Raw genomic sequence first — 25674 nt, forward strand, 5'->3', positions numbered from 1 at the left:
CAGAATATCAAGTTTGATCCTGATACTGTTTTAACTGATGATGTTTAGAACAAACCTCAACTCCCTGAATTCATTTTGTTGTTTAGTCGTTTAGTCGTGTCCGACTCTTCGTGACTCCATGGACCAGAGCATGCCTGGCACTCCTGTCTTCCACTGCCTCCCGCAGTTTGGTCAAACTCATGCTGGTAGCTTCGAGAACACTATCCAACCATCTCGTCCTCTGTCGTCCCCTTCTCCTTGTGCCCTCCATTTTCCCCAACATCAGGGTCTTTTCCAGGGAGTCTTCTCTTCTCATGAGGTGGCCAAAGTAGTGGAGCCTCAGCTTCAGGATCTGTCCTTCCAGTGAGCACTCAGGGCTGATTTCCTTCAGAATGGAGAGGTTTGATCTTCTTGCAGTCCATGGGACTCTCAAGAGTTCATATGTGAGTCAAAATTGTGGTTTGCTTTAAAACTGCAATTGGAACCTTTCACTCTCCTCTTACCTGCAGAGGAGTGGGGAAGGGGGAGTGTTAAAGGCCAAGGCTCACCATGGTTCATTGCTGATCATCAAAACCACATGGTTTATGATGATCTGAACTGGGACAAAGTCTGCCAGTGAGTTTAGTAAAATGCCAAACTCAGTAGAAGTATTCACATACACTGATGTTTGTCTCAATTCTGTTGAAAAGGAAACATTTTCTCTCAGTGTGAGACTGGATGTGGCTAGATTTTATTTGCTTTGTACATAGGAATATGCATAATTTTCTTCGGCTTGTTTCAGATTAAGAACAAACTGATTGTTCCATATTTATGTAAAAGCTCCAAATGTTCAACCATTGTTAAGTGATTGGAATTGATTCTCGTCACAACCATGTTTTGCATTCCACTTTTGGGATCTGGTTAGTTTCAACAGTGGTTAAGATAGGTAGTTCCCTTAAAGGCATAGAGGAGACTTTAGTGAGAAGAAAGGAGCACATGATCTATGGATCCTTAATTATATTTCGAGACCAGAACTGTTTTATTTTTTAAAATATTTATTTCTGATATTTATAAACTGCTTTTCACCATAGATGATTTTCCATCACCGTAAAAAAATACACTATTAAGAACAGTTTCAGTTAAAACAGTCATGAGTGAAGCTGTATTCCAAAATACACTTATTAAAAAGTAAACGCCTTTGAGCTCACTGAGACTTATTGTGCTTTGCATTGTGCTGCTGTGTCCTAATAAATCCATTGGAACAAGTTAGTCTTGACTACCTTAAACGCCATTACTTTCCATGGGATTTAGGCATGATTAATATAGTTGGATTGGTTCACTGTGTTCCATTAACAAGAACTATTTTGACTAGCAATTTATTTTTTTTTTTTACATTGCAGTTAGCTTCTGGAATTTACAGCTTTACCTGTTCCCTGTGGAATCACCATACAGATACATTCCTTCAGCAGATTTGTACTAAAGATGAAACTGCTGTGAGCAACTCGCTAGAAAGAACTCTTTTATCACTGAAAGGTAATTAACAAAATGTGTCAGATCAGTATGAATGTGCACAGTAAGGTGGGCTTTCAAATTTTCTACTAATGGAGTAAGACATTCTGTGTCTTCAGAGAGTTGCATTTGCATGGGGATCATAAGAGATTTTATTTTATTGGTGTCATTCACTGGTTGCTGAGGGGTATGCAAAATTCTTTCCAGCAGTTGGTGCTTTTCTAGACTGGTCTCGGAATACAGATTTATGTTAATTTTGAAAGCCCATGATTCCTAAGAGCATTTTGTATGTCTCTCCTACAGTGCCAGGTAAAATTGAGCCATTCATATTTTATACTGGTAGGATGTTCCATCCAAACACTCTTTGTTCCAAACTGCACATTCATTATATTCTTGGCACTCTTTGCTTCAACTTGCATACATGTTTTGTCTTGAGCCGCAGCTTATAATAAAAATATTGAAAGAGCATATTGGATTCCTGCTTTAAGACATGGAAGTGTGGGTGAAAAGATTGTATTCGCTCTTGTGGTGTGCCAGTGTGGTGTAGTGGATAAGAGCGGTAGATTCGTAATCTGGGGAACCGGGTTCGCATCTCTGCTCCTCCACATGCAGCTGCTGGGTGACCTTGGGCTAGTCACACTTCTCTGAGGTCTCTCAGCCCCGCTTACCTCACAGAGTGTTTGTTGTGGGAGAGGAAGGGAAAGGAGAATGTTAGCAGCTTTGAGACTCCTTCGGGTAGTGATAAAGTGGGATATCAAATCCAAGCTCCTCCTCTTCTTCTTCTTCTTCTTCTTCTTCTTCTTCTTCTTCTTCTTCTTCTTCTTCTTCTTGAAACAGCAACCAAAATATTCTGTGACCCTTTGGAACTGGTTTTGTTAGATTTTCTTTCTTTTATCTGCTGCTGGTTTTACTCATTAGTGGAATATTAACAATGTCATGATAGAGTGAGAAGCCAAATGTTTAAAACTTCCAGTTTATTTGATTATTATTTTTTAAAGAAATGTTTGATATTTTAAGAAATGGAAACATTTTGCTGCAGTGGTTGTTCACTGTGTTGGCTATTAGACCATGAGTGGCTTTCATGGGAGTAGTAATATTTTATGGGGCAGTAACATTACTTCATTTTTCAGTGCTTCGTAAATTGACTGTTCATGGGTTTGTGGAACCTCATCGGAACGTAGAGGTGATGGTAAGCAAGGCGGATCCTTTATTTTTATATTGGGCCTCGCCCCTTCTTTCCCATTATGATTAAAATTTCATCTTCAAACTGCGACAGCGTTAATATTACAATGGATGTCTAGAAAAGATTTGTCTGGCCAGAAGTTAGGAATTGATACTTGTACGGGTGCCCCTTGGATGCCTGGCCATGCAGGTTTAGAATCAGCGTAGCATATTGTGAAAGGGATGCGGGTGGTGCTGTGGTCTAAACCACTGAGCCTCTTGGGCTTGCCGATCAGAAGATTGGCGGTTCAAATCCCCCCGACGGGGTGAGCTCCCTTTGCTCGGTCCCTGCTCCTGCCAACCTAGCACGTCAAAGTGCAAGTAGATAAACAGGTACCGCTCTGGCGGGAAGGTAAACGGTGTTTCCGTGTGGCGCTCTGGTTCGCCAGAAGCGGTTTAGTCATGCTGGCCACATGACCCGGAAGCTGTACGCCGGCTACCTCGGCCAATAAAACGAGATGAACGCCGCAACCCCAGAGTTGGTCACGACTGGACCTAATGGTCAGGGGTCTTTTACTTTTAACTTTACCTAGCACATTGTAGCATATTGTGGCATCTCCACCCCCATCATTCAGCCTAGACACTGAGCTCCGAGGGCCTTCTGGCTGTTCCCTCCCTGCAAGAAGTGAGGCTTCAGGGAACCAGGCAGAGGGCCTTTTCGGTAGTGGTGCCCACCCTGTGGAATGCCAGATGTCAAGGAAATAAACAACTATCTGACTTTTTGAAGACATCTGAAGGCAGCCCTGTTTAGGGAAGTTTTTAATGTTTTGTTGTGTTTTTGATAAAGTGACCGGGGAAACCCAGCCAGATGGGTGGGGTATAAATTTTATTTATTTATTTATTTATTTATTGAATTTGACTTGATTTGATTTTCCTGAAAACTTTTAAGGTAGTGACAACAGGTACAAAAGGAATGTGAAGTATGCTGCCGTATAGCAGGCTTGTTAAAAATGTACATATGTTGGGGAGAGGTCCCCCAGTACCTATTATGTTGATTAAATACTTTTTAGTGCAGGTAATAATGTTGTACAAAGAAGCATGATTGCTTATAGGTTGACATGTGGAATTCTGTACCCTTTTGTACTTTAAAATGTTGCTTTTACATCTTCTAGGGATTTCTCCATGCAGTATTTGAGCGGTTGAAACAATTTTTGGAGTGCAGTAAGTATTTGAAGTATTGTCCCGCCTTATGGATTATATTTTACACCTCAAGATAAATAGTGCCATCTGAGGTAGCAGGGAAAAAATGTGTCATGCAGTGCAATACTCTGCTTGCTGGAAGTGTGTTCTGCTGTATCCAAAGAGACTTGCTTCTTAGTCAGTTTAAGGTTGCAGTTTTAGGCTGAAGATCTATGCATGCTTACTTGGGAGTAAATCCCATTGAACTCAGAGGATCTTGCTTCTGAGAATATCTGTTTAGTTTCTGTTGCCAAACGACAAATGCTTCTTAACCAAAGGATATTAGCAACAGTTAACAGCAAAAAAAGAAGCCATTTAACCAAGATGTTCACAAGAATGCATGTATGGGTTTTGAAATTCAAACTGGAAACTTCCTGGCTCAGTCTCTTCGCCACAACTACAGCAACTATGTGGAATATCCGAATTCCTATCCATTATTTACATTATGTTTCTCTTGAGTGTGTTTTGTTCATCACATCACAGCTTCTATGTACCTAAAATGTGCATTTTGCTCAATTGGAATATTGTTAATTCTGAGGCACCAAGTTTACTTTACAAAATATGGCACTTTTCAGTTCCACTTAAAAGGAAGGTTATGTTTTCAATAAATCTGTTAGTCTTTAAGGTGTCACAAGGCTTTTTTTCTTTTTTGCGTTTTTACTACAACAGACAAGCATGTCTTCTCCTTTGGCTGTCAATAATAATTGAATTTCCCCCCCTGTTGTTTCCAGGTAAAAGTATAGAAGCAGATCATGTCTGCAGAGATCGCCTAGAAAAGACTATAATTCTTTTTACTAAAGTGGTAAGTTTCACTAAAGTGGTAAATTTCACTATATTATTTTCAGCCAAATAATCTTAGTGAATTAGCTTCATGGACTAGTCAGTTTTAATATTGTCTTTTTAAAAAATGGATCAGTTCAGCAGAATAAATAAATCACAATGAAGGGGAAGGGCCTGGGATGGAGGCAGACACAGAACATCCAACTCATCATTCTAAAAATCTGACTATATCAACAAGCTGTTTTCAATTGCTTTTTTGGTTTTTGTAATACACTTTCTTATTCATTTATCTCTTATTATTAACCAATTGTGTTTTTGGTCTGTATTTCTCTTATGATAATCCTGTTACTGTCCCCCTTGCTTTTTAGCTTTTAGACTTCTTGGACCAGCATCCTTTTTCATTCACCCCTCTAATTCAGAGATCATTGGAATTTGCTGTCAGCTATGTTTTCACAGAGGCTGGCAAAGGAGTTGTGTTTGAGCGATTTATTGTCCAGTGCATGAATCTGATTAAGATGATAGTCAAAAATTATGCTTACAAGCCATCCAAAAATGTGGAAGGTAATTTGGCTCTTTTCATTTTTGAAATGTTATATAAGTCTTGATAGTGATTTATTCCTTTTTGGACATAGATTAATGAATTATGGATTTATTTCATGTGAACTATTTTACTGCAGATAGCAGCCCTGAGACTCTTGAAGCTCATAAGATAAAGGTGTCGTTCTTCACATACCCAACATTAACAGAGATATGCAGGCGGCTGGTCACTCAGTATTTCCTGCTAACTGAGGAAGAGCTAACAATGTGGGAAGAAGACCCAGAAGGCTTTAGTAAGAAGCTGTTATTTATTTCAGCCTAATTTTAGTTTAAGGTACAATGCGTACTTTCCATTATTATCTAGGAATAATGTTGATGTTAGCAGCATGTGTAATGTTGTATGATTGTTAACTAATTCCAGAAGCCCTTTTATGTACAAAGTTGCACATTATTATTTAACCAATATACGTAATTTAAAAACAATAGGTACTTGATTGTGTAAAAATTATTTACTTTTATGTTGCAGCTGTGGAAGAGACAGGTGGAGATTCTTGGAAATATAGTATCAGGGTAAGCATACTGCTTAAAATTCACGCAGAGATCTTACTACTTTGAATATGGACATTAAACTTGACATTTTGGGATGCAATCCATATTTTAGACGTTACTGTATGTACATAGTCCTGACAGGACCCTCTGGCACGCTACCAAAGACCTCTAAATCCAGGCAGACTTCAGGCTATGCTACTGTTTCCTACATTGTTTTCTTCCTGGCTGGAAGGTTTCACACCTGCTCTGACCATTTGCTCCGGTGCTAAACCTCCCACCCAGGAAGAGAGCAGAGTGGTGATAATTGTGCAGTCTTTGTACTCTGCAGTTTTCAAGTCCCAAGTATTCCTGGAGGAAAGGATAGAAAGAGTTGTGATCAGCACAGCAGAACTCTTTTGTGGGTTCATGCTCTCTGTGAAATTGGTATGTCATGCTGATATAGATGCAAGTAATAACATCCTTGTTTATTACCAGATAGAAACCCTTGCCGAAATCTTTCATCAGACTCGCCCGTGCCATAAAGCAAAGCAGATATTTTGTGGCTAGGTGCAGATCCACATGGTGGCCTTGATCAGGGGCTTTGGTGTGTGTGTGTGTGTGCGCGTGCGCGCATGTGCGCGTGCGCGCGCACACACACACACACACACACACACACACACACAGGCTTCCCCAAGTTCCTCTCCTAATAGCAGAGATTCTGCATGTTTTCAAGCATTTATTTTTACACTTGTTATGAGTCCTGTAGATACGTCATGGAGCGGATGGTTATATCCAGAGGAGAAATGGGTGGAGCTTGTGGAGTTGGAGCCGGAAGGGTCCTAGCAGGATATGGGAAGTGAAATCAGGATCCCAAGAAGTATTTGAGCCCAGGGAGGAGACCAGTAGTCTAGGGAGTGGAGATTTGGATCCAGGGGAGGGACCGGGCAGGTTGGCAGAAGAGGGTGACATTGGACACCCCAGTTTAATACCTCCTGCTGTAGAGCTGCCTCCTGTAAGAGAGGAGTCTTCTTCTGGGGGAGGCCACTGAGTAAATTGGATGCTGAGCTGGCGCCAGCATTGCCTCCGTTTGCAAGGGCATGAAGATGCCAGCACCGGTGCAGACAAACCTCACAGACCCAAACCCTTAAAGGGACTGTCCACTTGCTTGCCAAGTCATAGGATAGTAGACCAGTATGAAGTAAGCAGCACATAAGCGGCACACAAAACACTACCAAACCATTCTACGTTCTAATCACCCTGTCTAACTCTTGTGCGTAACATCACGACACTTCGTTTGATCAAACTTATCTTCGTTGATATCTAACCTTGAGCTTAACATCGCCGACACTTCGCTTGATCAAACTTACTTTTGTTGATATCTACAGGAGCCTGGCTAAAGGAACTTTAAAGACTGAATCTTCCTTTTGGACACATTTTGAATGAGTTTTCTGTTTGTGGCTAAAATTGTGTTCTCTCAATGTTTGGATTATTAATAAAAGATTTAGAACGTAGAATGGTTTGGTAGTGTTTTGTGGGCCGCTTATGTGCTGCTTACTTCATACTGGTCTGCTACGAGAATTGGCAGCATAGGTTCATTTTTTCAAGTCCTAGGATAGTGGCTGCTTGTTATTTTAAGAGCTGTGCCTGCCCTGCTCATCAAAAAGAAGGTGCAGGGAGCATGTTACTTGTTGGATTAACGTCTTGGCTTGTGCTTAGCAAATAGTCCAGGCATGTCCAAAGTCCGTTTTGGTGGCCTAATCCAGCCAGCCGGTCGATTTAATCTGGCCCCTGTGGCAGTGTATGTCCTGGGGTAAAATCAAATCCTAAAAAAATCTCAGCAACTTCAATCCTTAAAAAAAACTCAAAAACTTTGGTCAGCCCTCACGCAAGTTCACTTAATCAAATCTGGCCCTCTTTGAAAAAAGTTTGGGCACCCCTGAAATAGTCTATACCTCTTAAATAACTGCTGCACCTAGTGCTAGTGATAGATGAAATATTGCCGCATAATAATTGAAAGCTTAAGCCCTATTCAGTTACGATTATGGTTTCACACTGTTTCAGGCGAGTTTTGTACTCATTATTTTTGGTCAGTTGTGTCTATTTGGGGCTCCGTTGTATTAATTTACTTTGTAAATGCTCAGTTCATACCTTTAAGAACAATTTCCCAATGTTTATAATTACAGGATGTGTTTCACTTTTGCTGTCATGTCATATTTAGCTATTTCCTCAATAGTGCCTTTTTAAAATGAATTTGCCTAGCATATTTTTGCCCTAAATAATGAACAGTTCTTTCCCTCCCCCAGCCATGCACAGAAGTGCTCTTCATTGATATTTTTCACGAATACAATCAGACTCTCACTCCAGTTCTGCTAGAAATGGTTCATACTCTACAAGGTACCTTTTTTAAAAAAATAAAAAGTTTTGTTTAAAATTATATATTGTGCGGAACATTGAGCAGCACTTAACATTTTCATTGTAAAATAGTAGTCCTTCTAGTTCTTTTTGTATTGTTTGTAGTCAATCATGCATGCACAAGGATGAAACTCTAGAACAGGCATAGGCAAATGCAGCCCTCCAGATGTTTTGGGACTGCAACTCCCATCATCCCTAGCTAACAGGACCAGTGGTCAGGGATGATGGGAGTTGTAGTCCCGAAACATCTGGAGGGCCGAGTTTGCCTATGCCTGCTCTAGAAGACTTTCCAAATCAGCTTAGTGAACTCAGTTTCTCTTGAGACTATCCAGGCAAGCCCTACCCCGGCTGCGCTCCCCGCTTGCCTGTACATTCAAACGTCCTTCTTCATGTGGAGGAGCTCCACACATGCACACTGGTGTGCAAATAGAACTCTCTGTTGGATGTAGTTTGAGCACGCAGACATGACAGAGTGTAGAAGGGGAGACTTTGCTAATGTGGTCCTGCGACCTTCTCTTCACAGTCTTTCAATACACGGAAGCAGGGCTTTAATTTTACTGCATTCTGCATATTATAGTTGCTCTATAAAAAGGTAAAGGTACCCCTGCCCGTACGGGCCAGTCTTGACAGACTCTAGGGTTGTGTGCTCATCTCACTCTAGAGGCCGGGAGCCAGCGCTGTCCAAAGACACTTCCGGGTCACGTGGCCAGTGTGACAAGCTGCATCTGGCGAGCCAGCGCAGCACACGGAACGCCGTTTACCTTCCCACTAGTAAGCGGTCCCTATTTATCTACTTGCACCCGGGGGTGCTTTCGAACTGCTAGGTTGGCAGGCGCTGGGACCGAGCGCCGGGAGCGCACCCCGTCGTGGGGATTCGAACCGCCAACCTTTCGATCGGCAAGTCCTAGGCACTGAGGTTTTTACCCACAGCGCCACCCGCGTCCCTCTATAGTTGCTCTATACCTTCACCTTATCTCACAATAAAATGAAAATATTAACCCCCCAATTTTGTTCTTACTCAAATCCTATTTGCATTCTAACATTTTTACACTGTGTTTTAAAGTATTCAACATCAATACAATGTAATAAATTATATTGTTAGGCTTATCTCCTAAATACTTGCCCCTCATAGATTCTCTCTTCCCACTTTAAGGGGAAGAATAAAAATCTTAACGCATCAGAAACCCTGCTTTTGCAATGAACACTACATATTATTTATTTAAATACATTTTGCTGCATTATGGATTTACTTGCTTTTTAATTATTTATTTTCAGGTCCTACTAACATGGATGATACCCAAACTCTGCTGATTAAAGATGCTGGTAAATTCTGTTTTTTTCGCATTTTAAATGGAGAGACTGGCAGTGGCTTGTTTTTTTTAATCTGTTCTAATAACTGACAGCATTAGAATGTTCCAAGATTTTGAAAGCCAGTATTGGAATAATCAACTGAAGTTGGGAGGGCTGCAACAGCTTTGGAATACAGCTTTTGAGGTGTAGTTTTTGTGGAACTACTGTTCTTTTAAGTTGCTTTTAATAAAGCTGCATTCCTATATCATCTTAACTGGGGAAGCCTCATTGCATGTGCGAAGTGGGCCACGGCAGGAAGGAGAGAAAGGTGAAGAAGTCCATTGCAGAAGTCTGTTCTGATTGCACACAGATATTATTGCATACATCTCTCTCTCTCTCTCTCTCTCTCTCTCTCTCTCTCTCTCTCTCTCTCTCCACCCTTGCACCTGGGTTACATTTCTTGTTGAATTGATGTATTTAAAAGACATCATTCAATTAAGTAGATTCGTTTTGCAAAAGAGGCTACAGTATTTTGTTTCATTTCCCCCCCTTCAGTGTACAATGCAGTTGGACTGGCAGCATATGAGCTATTTGACAGTGTGGATTTCGATCAGTGGTTCAGAAACCAGCTGCTAGCGGAATTGCAAATCACTCATAACAGGTACAAGCCCCTTTCTGTTGGCTGTCAATATGAATTCAGCAAGCTTTGGTATGAAGTCTTAACTCTCCCGTTACGCTTTGCAGTTCTTCACTTTCACATTGGTATTTGCACTAGATTTCTCTGCTTTCAAAAAAGCAATAAATATGCAGTATCTTTTATTGATGCATCAGCTTTTGATCTGGCAGCATGCCTGTTTTGAATTGCATAGAATTCTCCAATGGCTTGCCTTCTTGTTCTAGATCTGGGTCTGACACAGCCGTTGGCCCAGCCAGCTGCTTTGACTTCTCTCAGTTCTTTGTCCATGTTATGCGGTTTGCTACATGCAGGTCTTATGGGGCTTGAAATCAAGTAAATCGCCCTGCAGCACCATGCACCTTGGCAGCACTCTATAAGTAACAACTTCACTTGGGTTGCAATAATGCAAAGTATCTTAAGATTTACTGTATCATAATCCCCGTATTGTCAAGGCGTAGTGTTGAATATTCTTTGAATAGCTAACTGTGCATCATAATATAAAATTAAAATCTAAATGATGACTGGTCTTTATGAAACTAAGGTGTTAGTTCAAGGGCATTTATTTTTAAAAATATAAAAGTTCTATCCTTGACACTAATGAATATTAAGGATTGTGAGGATTGTAGTGCCAAAATATCTTCCTAGAGACAGCAGAATCTGTTCCTCCAACAGATTTCACTCGTGGAATGTTTTCAACATTAATATCCTATGATTTAAAAAAGCAAATTTACCCGTTTGAAATTATTGTGGAGACACTGTGTATTTTCTCCCATAGAAATAGACCTTTGGGATGTTTATTCTGCAGTGTTCTGCAGGGGCTGAGGTGGAGACCTGAGCAGTCTGATGTTGATTATAAAAACAAACACGTGTTCACACTTCGTTGGTAGAAATTACAGTACAGTGGTGCCTCGCAAGACGAAATTAATTCGTTCCACGAGTCTTTTCGTCTTGCGAAGCACGGTCCGTCGCAACTGCGCCTCTTCAAGCGGCTTTAAGAAAAAAGCGAACAAACTCGCAAGACGTTTTCGTCTTGCGAAGCAAGCCCATAGGGAAAATCATCTTGCGAAGCAACGCAAAAACCGAAAAACCCTTTCGTCTTGTGCGTTTTTCGTCTTGCGAGGCATTCGTCTAGCGAGGCACCACTGTATTGAAAAGCATTTTTGATATTGACCCTTAAACAATTTAATGCAATACAATCTTAAAAGCCGTTTCTTCACATAATAATTTTTGTTATGTTTAAAGGTATAAACCAATCCGTCGGCGAGTGATCTGGCTAATTGGACAATGGATTTCTGTGAAATTCAAGTCTGACTTGAGACCAATGCTGTATGAAGCAATTTGTAATTTGCTTCAAGACCAAGACTTAGTGGTACGTATAGATCAATCTCTTTGACAAATACTCCGTACAGTATTTATTTTTCATGTAACTGGCCTTTTGCTTCTACCTTGCAAATAGTATGTGCTTTTGTTCATGCTCTTTTGTTAGGAAGGTCTCTCAAGCTTTAGTTCTGTATAGGCTTACCTGACAGTAAGTCCCATTAATCTCACTTCTGAGTACATGCATAGACCGAGCTGTTTGTGAAGTTTTATTATCTTTGATCATCTCTATGCCCCTGAAAGCTGTGGAAAAGTTAACTATAGTTTTGTATGGAAACTTTTCTAGACTGCTGAAGTCCTTACAGAGGACTAGTTGAATTTGTGAGAATGATCCGCTGTTGTATATATTTGCAGAACATGTATGCATTAGATCATGGCTCATGCTGTATATTGGAGAAATTTTCCTATTTTGCCAGCAGGCCAATATCTACCATCTGAGGGATCAGTCCATTGAGCCACATTTGTAGAGCTGCTTTAAATGTCCAGACCAGATCCAGAAGGCAGGGCTTGAGTTGCAATGATCAGTCATTTCCAATGCCCATCAAGTGAGAGTTTTGGATGGGCAAGAACAACCTGGATGAAAGCCTGATTGCTGTCTAGTGCAGTATATCTGCTTGTTTGAGGGGTGGCCACTGGGTTTGATATCTTGTACGGTTCTGTCATTTGATTTCATTTGTCTACTGGTGTTTTTGCAGTGCACATTTAGTAGAATGGATGCGGTGATTGCTGATCATCTTTAGGTGATTGAGAGGGAGATATTGGAGTGATTGGATGGATGGTGGGATATTGTGTAATGTTGGATGTCTATGAGGTGTGGGAGAAAAATAGGATGAGTAGTGGTACTGAAGGATTTGTGTTTCTGTAGTACAGTGGTACCTCCGCTTAAGTACTTAATTTGTTCCGGAGGTCTGTTCTTAACCTGAAACAGTTCTTAACCTGAAGCACCACTTTAGCTAATGGGGCCTCCTGCTGCCGCTGTGCTGCCGGAGCACGATTTCTGTTCTCATCCTGAAGCAAAGTTCTTAACCTGAAGCACTATTTATGGGTTAGTGGAGTCTGTAACCTGAAGCGTATGTAACCTGAGGTACCAGTGTAGTCAGATGAAGACAGGAGGGCCTGGCGTGCTCTGGTCCATGGGGTCATGAAGAGTCGGACACGACTAAACGACTAAACAACAAGTAGTCAGATTGGTTCAGAGTCTATCTACACCAGATCTGGGTGTTAGTAAGTGGTGCTGCATATTGTGGGTCAGGATGTGCCAGCTGAAGTGGGAAGGGACACCTGACTCTTTAGATATTTTCAAGAAGTACTGCTACATTTTGGGGGGATTTTTATTGTTTTATTTGTTGCTGCAGTTTTCCAGTTCAGTCATTTGTTATATCTATATCTATTGTGTATGTTATATGTGTAAACTGCTTAAAGATTGTATTGGTATTAAATGGTTTATCAATATATGAAACATAAATGAATGTGGGACAAAGAGTTGCCTTCTGATTCTGCAGCTCGGTAAAGAAAATAACCACACTGTTCACTTTCATGCAAGCAAAGCTGATTAATGAGCCTTTGATAGTTGACTACATCTACATAGTTTTGCTGTGATCATAAACTTCAGTTTCTTTATATTTTGATTGTGTAATATTTGACTCACCCTTCTGTCATTGAATATATATTTGCTCTGTATATCTTTAACTTGAACAAAGTATATCCATCTCAAAATCAGTTCAGATTGTGTTCCATTATGAAATTAAAGATATAAAGTTTGGCTATAATGCCGTTTACAGCAGCTGAATTGGTAGTTCTGATTGGCAGCTTGTTCAAATAGCGGGAAGAATAGCCTTGTAGAAGGATAAAATTTTAATAAGAAAGATAAGGCATACAGTAAGGCATATCAGTCTGAAGCAAAGCCATATTGCACTGAAAAATTTCCACCCCAGACTTGTTACACAATATTAATTTTATCTTTCTTCTCAACCAGAATATCTTCAGTACCAAACAAAATAACCAACAACCTTCAAATACACTTCCCCCTGTGTCCTCAAGTTTGACAATTGAGTACCATTTTGAATTGTCAAATCTGCAACAAGGTTGTTTGCTCATCACATCAATGCACTCATTTTGGATACATTAAAAATGAGGAATTTGGGAATAGAGTGAAAATAAGGTGGTGAAAAACACTTGGTGAAATGTTTAAGGAGAAAATGGTCTCTCAAGTTCTTAAATATAAGACTCTCAAATAAGACTCTCTGAATTTGTTATTCTGTGTCTATGTCGTGGGGCAGGGATCAACCAATAGAAATGAAACATAGTTTGTTGGACTGTGTATCAACTTTGTGAATATTTTGTGAAAATGTTTTATAAACAAATCTAACTGACCAACATGATTTGTTCTTGTTTAATTATTTTCTTTCAGGTCCGTATTGAGACAGCTACAACTCTGAAACTAAATATCCTTTTCCTTATTTAAAGTATTCCATTGTTAACTGAATCACTGAAATTGCTTTGGTTTAATGTTGCTCGTTTCAAAATATTAACTGCACAAAGATTTTGGTTTTCCTTAACTGCATTTTACCTGTGGATGACTTCGAGTTTAGGACTGATCAGTTTCTACCGGTAAGTGCATGTGACCCCCTCCCTGTGCCCCAGTCATGTACTAAATTCAAAAGCAAGTAAAACCACTTAATTGAAAGGCAATTGCTTACTTTGGTGTGGTTAGGATTCAGTAGTGTTTCTTAAGAAGTGAAAATTGAAATTCCATTAGAACATAACATGAAGAAGTAGGGGTAGAAATTGGGCGTTGTATCAAATGTTGTATGAGCAAAATTTTACTTGCACAGCACAGCCTTCTCTTCATCTCTTTCTGAAACCCCACCCCCAAATCTGCTTAAGAGAGTCTTCCAATCCTCTGGAGCAGATTTTGAAGGGGTGCTGGGGAAAGTTGTCTCTTGTGCAAGTAGAATGGCACCATTGGACACATCCCTGGATAATAGAAATCATTTGTAGAATCTCTAAAATACACTCCTGTTCTGTATATGATTAGCATCTTGCAGACCACACTGACATTGCATGGTGGGATTACTATAGTGTATTCTTAGCAAGGTAGTTATTTGGGCTGTTTGTGAGTCTCTGCCTCACCTTCTTAAGCCCTTTCCTGAAATGCTGGACCTACATTTTGCTGCTTTACAACAGGAAGTCATTTTGTAGTGTGGCATAGCTGCTGGTGTTGTGCCGTTAGTGAAGTCTAGAGTAATTCATTGGGCAAATTGAATAGACTGAGAAGAAGGGGCCTATGGAATGGGATGAACAGAGAATGTACAATGTGAGGGAAGAAATGGCAGAGAGAAAGTAAGATGTTGAGGAAAGGAAAGACTGAGAAGAAAGGTGAGGCCTGGGGGGCAATATGGTGTAAGTAGTGGTGGATAAGTCAGGATTTGTAGCTTTGGATGTTCTGGGAGTTTGGTCTGTGGGAACAGAGAAAAGGGATTTAATGTGGCACAGGTCGGTATTTCCCATGTTAAACTGACACTACCCAGATATTTTGTGGCTGGTCCCTAGAGTAATTGAATTAACGGTTAAGAACTGTATCAGTGTCCTTACTAACTCAGACCCATGTTGTCTTTCTTTTGCAGTATCTGGAATCTATGTTTACCCTGCTCTTTCAGCTTCTTCAAGAAGTTAGAGAATGTGACACAAAGATGCAAGTTCTTCATGTTCTGTCTTGTGTAATTGAAAGAGTCAACATGCAAGTAAGTTGACACCCCAGAGTGTGGAAAAACTGTTGCACATCTAAATTCATAGGAACACAAGACTTTGAAACCATTAAATATTGACTATTTCTGCGTTTGCCGTTCCAACACTATCCCAACCCTCCTTTAACCATTTGAACTGTTTGAACCAAATCCCTTTAGACATGTTGAATGTGTGGGGGAACCTTGATAGTGTCCAGCCACTCAAAGTTCTGTAACAAACCCGTCAGACATTGGAATGTTTTCTCAGGCATTCTATGTGTGTCCCAATCCTGAACAAGCAAGTCAAAGTTGTTATCTTTAGTAATTTATCACTTACTTTACATGGGTTGTGAACACATTGATGTTGATTTCCATACAGTTGTAGCACTCCTTATTGGGTGGTGGGGGTGGTGACAACGACCCAAAGCAACTAACAGTAACTGGGGGAAAAGAAAGCAAAATTCTAATTCATTCGTCCCTATGAAACCCTTTTTTTTTTCTCCTGAGGCTGTTCCTACAAAATCTTACATGGAGGGTTGTAATCTATGAGAACTTAAGATCTAACTCTTAAAATTGTACCACTTTATTTTAATCACAGATAAGACCTTACGTAGGATGCTTGGTTCAGTATTTACCTCTCCTTTGGAAACAAAGTGAAGAACACAATATGTTGAGGTGTGCTATCCTTACTACCCTAATACATCTTGTCCAGGTAAAATATCTGATGTTTTTTCTTCTTTCCCCTCTCTGATCATTAGCTTGTGTTGTAGCTTGTTAAAACTTTAGATAGAACAAGTGGGAACCCACATCAAAACGTTGCAGCGTACCTTAAACCCCTAAGAAGTGTGCATTCCTCCAATGCTAATCCTCCTTCCAAAATATTTATTATAAGCTTTTAGGGCCTTGAGCAGGCCAGCTTTGTCTCTCTCTATGTCTCTCCCCCACTGCCCCTGCTTTCAGTAGCCTAACGTTTCACAGTTCAACTGCCTTCATCCATAAGTTTATGCAAGATAATACTCTGGAATAGCTGCTACTCTCCGTACTAATTATTTTCTTGGGTTAGTATTGGCAGTCAGCACAAAATCAACACAGAATGAGTTGAAAGACCCATTCTTTAAACACAGTAGCAACACTTGCACAAGGTCGTGTCCTTTTACTGTCAATTAATTTATCTGGAGTTTAGTTTGGACAGAGCTTTCATAGAGTCAATAATATTCTTAAACCATTAAGGTTATTACCGGGATTTGATGTGGGTCATTTCTCAGGACTTAGCCTTGGAATCTGTTTTCTGCACCAGTTATGAGTCCCTGGGATGTGTAATGCATCATAAGGAGAAGTGTGTCTGTAGAATTTTTACCTGAGTAGCAGTAGCCTATCCACAAACGCAGGATTAAAATTTAGGGCTGTTTAGTGTAGATTGGCAGCTCTTGTCATATAAATCAAGCTCTTAGTGACTTCTAAGTGAAAGCCTGTTTTAGCTTAATTCTTTCTAATCTTCATTGGTGAGTATTATGAGGAAGTGTTCTCGGAGGGGGAAAAAACATGTCAGCAACATTGTGATAATTTTTTGTTCTTTAAGAGTCCATTTTCCTAGCAATGAGCCCTCCTGTCCAATCTTTCTCTCCAGTCTTCTGAACTGGAAGAAGAGGGCATTGGAGCGTTTACTGGTACATGTTTTGCTCCCGTTGCTTCTTAGAAGTTTGATGTAGAACCATAGTGTGGAGTCAGGAGAGTGCCATTTCAACAAAAGAAAGTTGTTCAAGCTGAGAAAGCTGCTCCTTTCATATCTAGTCTGTGAACCAGAGAATACAGTATTGTATCTAATCCTGTTTCTCTGAGGTTCGTATCCCAGTCAGCCAAGCCTTATCCAAAAATCTGACTGTTCTAATTACTTCAAAGTAGAGTCACTTGCCGGCTTTTTATAGCGGTTAGTTACTTATATCATTCTTTTCCTGAAAGCCTTTTCAAAAATTTCAATAATCTGCTATCGCTCCTGTTTGTAGCAGCAAGTACTCAGGTGTTCTGATCAATGTGTTATTATTTCTCCAGGGCTTAGGAGCAGATAGCAAGAATCTTTATCCTTTCCTGCTCCCGGTTATTCAGCTAAGCACTGATGTTTCCCAGCCCCCTCATGTGTATCTTCTAGAAGACGGACTAGAATTGTGGTAAGCATTTTTGCCACTCCCTTCAGAAAACCAGAGCAATTTTATATTTGAGTTTGGGTAAGGAATGTGACTGGGCTTTGTTAAAGGATCAGAATGCGTGGGGAAGGGATGGTGAGCCTCTGGCCCAGGGGCCTCCTTATCTGGCCCTCAGGATTCTTTCCAGGTCACACCATTGCTCCACAGGTGCTGCCCTCCACTCACTCTGCCTTGTGTCATTCAGTGCTTCAGCCTAGCTGGAATAGGCCCTCAGACTGTGATAACCCATGTGAGGGTTGTGTGTGTGTGTGTGTGTGTGTGGCTTTTGCCTGGTTTTATATTCTGATTTTATCCTGTGAACTACCTTGAGGCCTGTGGGAATATAAATTCTAACAACAACAACAACAGTAATGATGTAGCCTGCCCTATGAAAATAAGAGTTACATTCATTGTGCCACCCATTTATTGTTGCAGCCAGGCCCACCATGGACACAAAATGTGGCCCTCAGGCTAGAAAAGATCCCCTGCTCCTGATGTAGGGTATTATATTAGCAAGTCACTGGGGCAGCTACATTTTTTTTTAAGGGGGGAAAAACTCGAGCATCTTTTAACCCCCTTTCCTGCATTCTGATCCAACAGTTCCTTTCCGGTTTTACTGCTGAATTTAATGTATTATTATTGTTTTATTCTTATGTTTTGTATGCCACCATCATACTTTTGACTGTTGAGCATTTTATAAGATGGTTTTAAATAAATAAATTTATTTGTAGTCTAGATATCCAAGCATGCTTTTAAATATTAATTTTAAATAATATGTGCAAGTGACAGATTTGGAAACAGCTGACCTTGAGAGTTGACCAGAGTGGAAAGCTTCACTTTTAATAGTTACCATTGACTCTAGGAGCTACAGTATCATCACATGATGAAGACCTTCGTATGTAGTTTGACTGATAAAGGAGTTTAAAAACATAATAATGTTCATTGAGTTCTAGGGTATACAAACATAGAAAAGCTACAATACCTATTGCAGGTCTTTCTTATTTCAGAATACAAAACATAAAATAAGATCTAAAGAAACATATTAATGGAAACAATGATAAATGAGTTTTTTTATTTTTCCTCCCTTCCCTAGGCTAGTAACATTAGAGAATAGCCCTTGCCTTACCCCAGAGTTGCTGCGAATTTTTCAGAACATGTCTGCTCTTCTTGGTGAGTTATCAATATTTAAATCTAATATGAACTGCATGGATACCATTTACATTCAAAACTTATCTAGCAGTATTTCATGTGCCATGTTATTTACTATTTGTACTTGTTCATGTAAGCAGATGAAGGAAGAGCCTAGTGATAAGATCTAACAATTTTAAAAAACAAACCCTGAATCATATCTTGTACACAATTTGCCATCTGTATATTTAATGCATATTCTTCTGCATCCGTAAAAGCCGCAATCCAGGGACAGTTAAGAAGCTGAAATTCCACTGGGATTTACCCAGTTTAAGTGTGCATATCATTGTAGAGTCCTTATTTGTATCTACTATATTTATAGCAATGTGTCGACTGCATCCTGGTTTTTTTTTAACACTCACTATTTTGTAGTATTTTCATTAACCAAGTAAAACCTTTATGGTTCATGTTTTGGAGAACCTTTTAATAAAAGTAGGTATTTCTTAGCTCTTATGAAAACGTATACCATTACACAGTTCTGTGACACTGCAAGCCTTTCTTCTTTGCTGTTTCCTGTCCCTGTCTCTGCACATATAACTGAGAGTGTTTTCTTTCTAGAGGCCCTTGCATATCAGTCTGGAGGGCATACATAGAGGCTTTGCCTCAGCTTGGAACCTCTTTTTCCCAGAAGTCTGCCAAAGCTCAGACTTAAGTATTTTTTATGGGGGACACCATAATCTTTTCAGTTCTCTAAAGGTCTTAGTCCAGACATAGGCAAACTCCAGCCCTCCAGATGTTTGGACTACAATTCCCATTATCCCTAGCTGACAGGACCAGTGTTCAGGGATAATGGGAATTGTAGTCCCAAACATCTGGAGGGCCGGAGTTTGCCTATGCCTGTCTTAGTCCAACCCTGGGTGCATTTTATTTTTTGATCGGTTTTGAATTTGGCTCTCAAATTTCCACTATTAACAAATTGCCAGAATAATGATGACATGTAAAAAAATTTATCTCTAACATTGTTAGCACTTGTTTTCATAGAGTAACTATGGCTGCATTTAGACCAACTTCTGTTCTGATGTGAGGATTTCTCCCTTTTCTTGCTGTTTTTTGCACTTGGACAACCACTGATCTAGGGGGTTCTTCCTCTGGGCAAGAGGGCAAAAGCAGGTGCAAATTACCTTTGGAGGTGATTGATTTACAGCTTCATCTGCTGCGTTTCCTCCAGGGCAGCACATTTCACAGCAGCATGTGATGCAGTGTAATGTGGGTCAAGGGAGGAAGGAGTTGTGAGATTTTATCAGACATTTCCCCCATACTTTGAAGCCAGTCTTTTCATACACAAGTGATTGAAACATTATTATTTTTTAATTTAAACTAGGGGAAGAGTTGAAAAGTGCCCATTAAACCTCCACTGTTCCTCTTTATCTCTGATGCACAGACATAATATGTGCTGATGCTTCTGTAGCTAAAGCAACAACATTCTCATACAAGAGGGAGGCACCGGCAGGCTCCAGAAAACCCCAGGTTTTAGAGAAGTACCTTAGGGAGGAAAGGATCGAGCATGCTCAGTTATCCTGCAATGCTTCCTGGTGTTGGGAAGGGGGAAAACAGATGGCCAGAAGGGAACTGAGTTTCATGGAGGAGGACGTGGCTGGCTGAATAGAAAAGGGAATAGGATTTCTCCACACTGCAGCATTTCGCACCAGGTCCCTACTTTGGAAAATAACAACAACAACTTACTATTATTATTATTATTAATACTCCGCCCATCTGGCTGGGTTTCCTCAGCCACTCTGGGCAGCTTCCAACAAAGATTAAAAATGCATTAAAACATCCGTCATTAAAAACTTCCCTAAACAGGGCTGCCTTCAAATGTCTTCTAAACGTCAGATAGTTGTTTATCTCTTTGACATCTGATGGGAGGATGTTCCACGGGGTGGGAGACACTACCGAGAAGGCCCTCTAGATGGGCACACACAGTCATGACAATAACTCGTGGAAATGTACTCACCATAATCTATCATAGTGACAGTTTGAGTTGACAGTACAACCTTAAATAGATCCATGTAGATAATGTCGCCTCCAGCCTGAAAATAGACAGGAACTATAGTTCAGTAGTAGAGCAATATACATGGATAAAATCCCAGGTTCAGTCCTTGGCATCTTCAGGTCAGGCGGCAGGTAATAGGAAAGGCCTCTGCTCTACCCAGCGTGGTGTATAGTTCCTGAAAATAGACAGGAACTATAGTTCAGTAGTAGAGCAATATACATGGATAAAATCCCAGGTTCAGTCCTTGGCATCTCCAGGTCAGGCGGCAGGTAATAGGAAAGGCCTCTGCTCTACCCAGCGTGGTGTAGTGGTTCAAAGCGGTGGACTCGTAATCTGGTGAACCGGGTTTGATTCCCCGCTCCTCCACATGCAGCTGCTGGGTGACCTTGGGCCAGTCACACTTCTCTGAAGTCTCTCAGCCCCGCTCACCTCACAGAGTGTTTGTTGTTGTGGGGGAGGAAGGGAAAGGAGAATGTTAGCCGCTTTGAGACTCCTTCGGGTAGTGATAAAGCGGGATATCAAATCCAAACTCTTCTTCTTCTACTCTTCTAAGACCCTAGAGAGCTGCTGCTGACCAGAGGAGATGGTCCTGGGATAGATGGGCAAATTGTCCGATCTTGCATAAAACAATTTGCTAGTCCTCTAAATTATTTCTAGAATTCTCTTTGGCTGCATTGCAAAGTCCTTCTGCAGCATAACTTTTTAGAAAGCTTTTAGTGCCATCTGGTTGGGCTGGTCTAGGAAAAGAGCTCTGATTTCAGCAAGCGTTCTGTTTTCCAGAGATCCAAATGAGATGTTCACAATTAGGCCTGCGAATTAACTCAGTTATCCAAACCTACTTGGCCTGCTTTGTATAAGCAAGTTAATTGGGTCACTTGGATCAGTAGTTTGGAAAACCACCAGCGAGTAGCTGAGTTCAGCAGTTGAGTCTGGCACAATGTGGTTCTTTCACTAGAATTAATAGTTTGCTGCTGCTGCTCACCAGCAAACTCTCCCTCAAGAGCAGTTGTACAGTTTTATGTGTGCTTTCCAGCGGTAGCTGATGAAAGGAGGAAAACGCTCTTTACACATTGCAGTTACAAACCAGACTTGAGAAAGTAGCAGTTATCATGAGATACTTTTCACATGAACATTAACAAGAAAGTTTTTTTATTCATCCTGCTGAGCTGTGGCTGTAATCGTAATGTAACAGCCTTTCTGTTACATTAGTCCAAGGTACCAATTAAATTGTAAGTGAGATTTATGCACTTATTTCTAGGGCACCAATACCTCATTTTTAACAATATATATATGTTTAGGTTTCTGATTAATTGACTTCAGAGCTTGTCACTTGGTTGCTCAGAGTATGAGTGGAGAACCTTAGGTCTATAATTTTTCATGTGAACATAAATATGCATGGTTGATGGTAGAATACATTATAAGAAAAAAATACAGATAAATACAGTGTGTGATAATATTTGTTAAGGTGGTTTAAACCGTGGCAAAGATCCTAACATGATGTGATGTTTATTTTTTGTAGAACTAAGTTCGGAAAACCTCAGAACCTGCTTTAAGATCATCAATGGCTATCTCTTTCTATCTCCATCTGAATTTCTTCAGGTATGTATAAAGTCAGATTCATTGTTACATATTCTCTGAAACTCTCTAAGCACAGTTTTGCTTTATTTATGGTAGCTCACTGTGCCGGCCAACTTTGCTTTTAGGCAGAGTGAGCACCTCAAAACTGTCTAGGACTATATTCAGAAATAACATAAAGTCAAACCATAGTTTGGAATTATATCTAAACCTATACTGACTCACAAAGCATGGTTTGCAGGAAGCTTCCAAAGCAGGATATCAAAACATGGTTTGAGGCTGGTGTGTTTGTATGGTTTGTTGTTTTTGAGTGAGTGAATTTATGAAATGCTCAGCAAATGGAAAATCATACAAGTAGCACTAAACCATGGTTTGCCTGCTCTGCACCTGGAAGATCAGCATCAGTTTTAATACATTGCCCACTGCAATTGCTTTATTTTTAGCTCTGTCAAATTGTTTCCAGTGAATTGGTGGTGATCGGAGTCGGACCAAAAGAAAAATAATTTGGAATAGTTGAATTAAATCACACCAGACAAATGATGAAAATGTGTGGATGTAGCAGTAACTGAAATATAATTATAAAATTAACGTACAGCTGGAGCATAGGTGAGTTAGTCATGGATAACTTAAGTCCATATACTCTGAGTATGATTTAGTATTTTTAACTTTCTGCTGTTTCACAAAATTTATATACTGCCAGATTGTAACAAAACATCTAAGAAATATTAAAATTACCACTAAACCAGGTAAACAGTTAAAAACAATTAAAATCAGCAGTAAGCTAAAAAGATTAAGACACATCAACATTTATGCGTCTCTAGATAGACCTGCCTAAACAGAAATGCTTTAAGCAGGCACTGAAAAAAATACAGCTTAGTAGGATACCCACCTGTATGATAAAAGCATCTGTGTACTATTTGCACAGCCAATTAAGTATTTTATTATTTTGTTGATTAGAATGGATGATTTGCTTGAAAACAGAATCTTTGTTCCTGAGTGCCTTTGTTCCTTCTGTTAATTACTGCCGCTAATAATTCCTCATATTTATAGTTATGGCGCTAACTTTATCAACAATAGGCTGCCCCATAAAGCTTTCGTTTTAATTTGGGGGAAGCATATAATGCCATCTTTTCAAGTACCGTACTTTATCATAATATCATCAGGATTTCTGACTGCAGACTCCTCCAGTTTCAAAATCCCACTGCACATGGGAAACTTAGAGGTGGCAATTGGAGCTCAGCTTGCTATGAGCATGGGCTAATGATGATCATAGGTGCTAGTGTTTCTCAAATGGTAAAGTATTTTCAGAAGATGATGATTTTCAGGTACTTCCTGCCAGCCCTGCCCCCCAGAAAAAATATCTTCCTGGCTGAATTAGGATACTGGAGACGCACAAATTTCCCAGGCAGGTACTGGGCTTCCGTCTGCAGCCCCTTCTCCCATTGCTCACTCGAGCAGTGTGCAATGCAATATGAAGGAATGACCAATATAACTTGTGTTAATCATGCAACAGTATTCTCTGTTCAGGTATGGGTCTCTTTGAGTCTGAGCTGTAGTAAGTCAAAGCGCTTAGTTCTTGAACAATTTCTAAGCCTGAGATTATATTCAAATCAAATGGAGAAGGAACACCTACAGTTGGTGACAGGTAGTTATTATGATTACCTTTTCTCCAAACACTTCAAGATGGCATACATGGTTCTCCTCATTTTCACCCTCACAACAACCCCATGAGGTCAGTTAGGCTGAGAGATAACAACAGCCCCAAGGTCATTTGTTCATGTGAATGTCAGTCTTTTTGAAGTATAAGACTGATTACAGAATTGTGCATGGTGTGTGTATTGATTTGTGCTATTTGCACTTTAGGTCTATGCAGTGGAACTTTGCAAATCGTTTTGTGAGGTCTTAAAAGATATCAACATGGATGGTCAAGTTCAAGTTCTGAAGGTAAAGGGTTAATTTTCCAGTTTATTCTTAAAATATGTTTATGTTCAAGAACAGCCAAAATTACGGTGTGCACACATTTGTTTTGTCCTATTTTCATGTCTGATCTTGTAGAATTTTTAAATGGTACAAGAATGAATTGCTTATAGTGCAGTAATTATACTACACAATTGAATCTGCTTATGAGTTTAAATTTTGCTGCTGTTGGGATGTAACAAAGTTTTAAAACATTAAATTTTCCTCTAGTAACTTCATTGAATATTAATGAACAACCTTGGTGAAGACTTTACCCTTTTTGCTTGGTGAAGTTTATTGTTTTAGGGGAGGGGTGGGAAACGTTTGACCCTCCAAATGTTCTGCTCTGCAACTCCCATCAGCCTGAGCAAGCAAGGCCAGTGGCCAGGAATGATGGGAGTTGTGGTTCAGCGGCAGCTGGAATGCCAGAAGTCCCTCACATCTGTTCCTAGGCATAGGTAGGCACTTACAGTTACAGTCATATACTATGTGTACTCATATTTCCAAATCACAGAAGGCATCTATTTGGGGAAGGGAGTATTCAAAGAATTTAGCTCCAAAGGCAAGAGCAAGGGAGGAAAAAACCCTCTTCCTTCTAAAATTATTTACAATAATTTATAAGTTGCTGAATCAAAGACTCCCTAAGTGGAGTATTTAGAATAGGTACACACCATATGATTATGTGTCCAGATAGGCTTGCCAAAACAAATATGTTTTTCCCCCACAAGGATTCCTGTGTAATGTTAACTATAATATTAAGAATAATATTAAAAATTCTCTTTTTATGAAACCTGTAAATATTTTAATGGCAACTTTTAATGGAAACAATTCAAGCTTCAAGCTGTTGAGGACACAGCAGCTATTGCTAAAAGCTTTTGTTGTTATTATTGGATGTAAATGGTAATATGTTGAGCATGTGTGTATTTTCTAGGAAACCAGAGGGAGACAATTGGAGGATGTTAATTAAGATGTTGGAATAGTGCTATTATAGCTTTGCAAATTGGATACTTTTATTAGGATATCTTACTGCAATACTTATTCAATCTTCGTTGTGACTACTAATAATGGAATTTACATAATCACTCAAGTAAAAGTCGGCAAGCAATTAATTTTTCACAAAGCAGTGACAGCAGTCATGATCCTTGAAATTTATTGTCTGAAAACAAAAGTTTTTGAATCATTTCACATGAAACTTGAATAAAGGCAAAAATTATCACCCCCTATTATACTCTATTTTTGTATTTTTTGCTGGTTTTAGTGCTTTATATTAATGGTTTTGTTGTAAAGTTTTGTAATATTTATGTTGCTACAATTATATGAATACAGTACTTAGGTTTTTTTTAAATAATATGAGGTATAGAAATGATACGTGTTTTGTGCGTGTATGTGTAAATATATAGTCACACATACCATATTACTAAATAAAAATATGTGACTGTTATAGATGATGGTCTGCTATATTTCACACCACTCTGATAACATCCGTTTTCTCACATTCTCATTTCAGGGTAAAGACCATTTCTGTTGCTTAAACTGAAACAGCTCATTCTGAGTAGCATGCAAGTTTTAAAATAACCTAATCATCTTTGA

The 25674-nt window shown here is 39.7% G+C and overlaps 1 protein-coding gene across 4 annotated transcripts in view; it reads left to right on the forward strand.

Moving 5' to 3' along the window:
- IPO11 (importin 11) overlaps positions 1-25674 on the forward strand; it is a 70578-nt gene that overhangs the window by 17795 nt on the left and 27109 nt on the right. For all 4 annotated transcript variants that reach the window (XM_083576050.1, XM_083576048.1, XM_083576049.1 and 1 more), the window contains exons 6-24: positions 1359-1491; positions 2598-2656; positions 3801-3849; positions 4599-4669; positions 5016-5208; positions 5325-5477; positions 5711-5754; positions 8016-8106; positions 9400-9447; positions 9970-10075; positions 11333-11459; positions 13878-13911; positions 14037-14077; positions 15094-15210; positions 15791-15904; positions 17242-17357; positions 18466-18542; positions 22073-22152; positions 23992-24072. In XM_083576050.1, coding sequence (XP_083432176.1) covers positions 1359-1491; positions 2598-2656; positions 3801-3849; positions 4599-4669; positions 5016-5208; positions 5325-5477; positions 5711-5754; positions 8016-8106; positions 9400-9447; positions 9970-10075; positions 11333-11459; positions 13878-13911; positions 14037-14077; positions 15094-15210; positions 15791-15904; positions 17242-17357; positions 18466-18542; positions 22073-22152; positions 23992-24072 — 1734 coding nt within the window. The remainder of the gene's footprint in view (positions 1-1358; positions 1492-2597; positions 2657-3800; positions 3850-4598; positions 4670-5015; positions 5209-5324; positions 5478-5710; positions 5755-8015; positions 8107-9399; positions 9448-9969; positions 10076-11332; positions 11460-13877; positions 13912-14036; positions 14078-15093; positions 15211-15790; positions 15905-17241; positions 17358-18465; positions 18543-22072; positions 22153-23991; positions 24073-25674) is intronic.

The sequence above is a fragment of the Podarcis filfolensis genome (genome assembly GCF_964270895.1).
Source record: "Podarcis filfolensis genome assembly, chromosome: 11".
Classification (NCBI taxonomy): Eukaryota; Metazoa; Chordata; class Lepidosauria; order Squamata; family Lacertidae; genus Podarcis; species Podarcis filfolensis.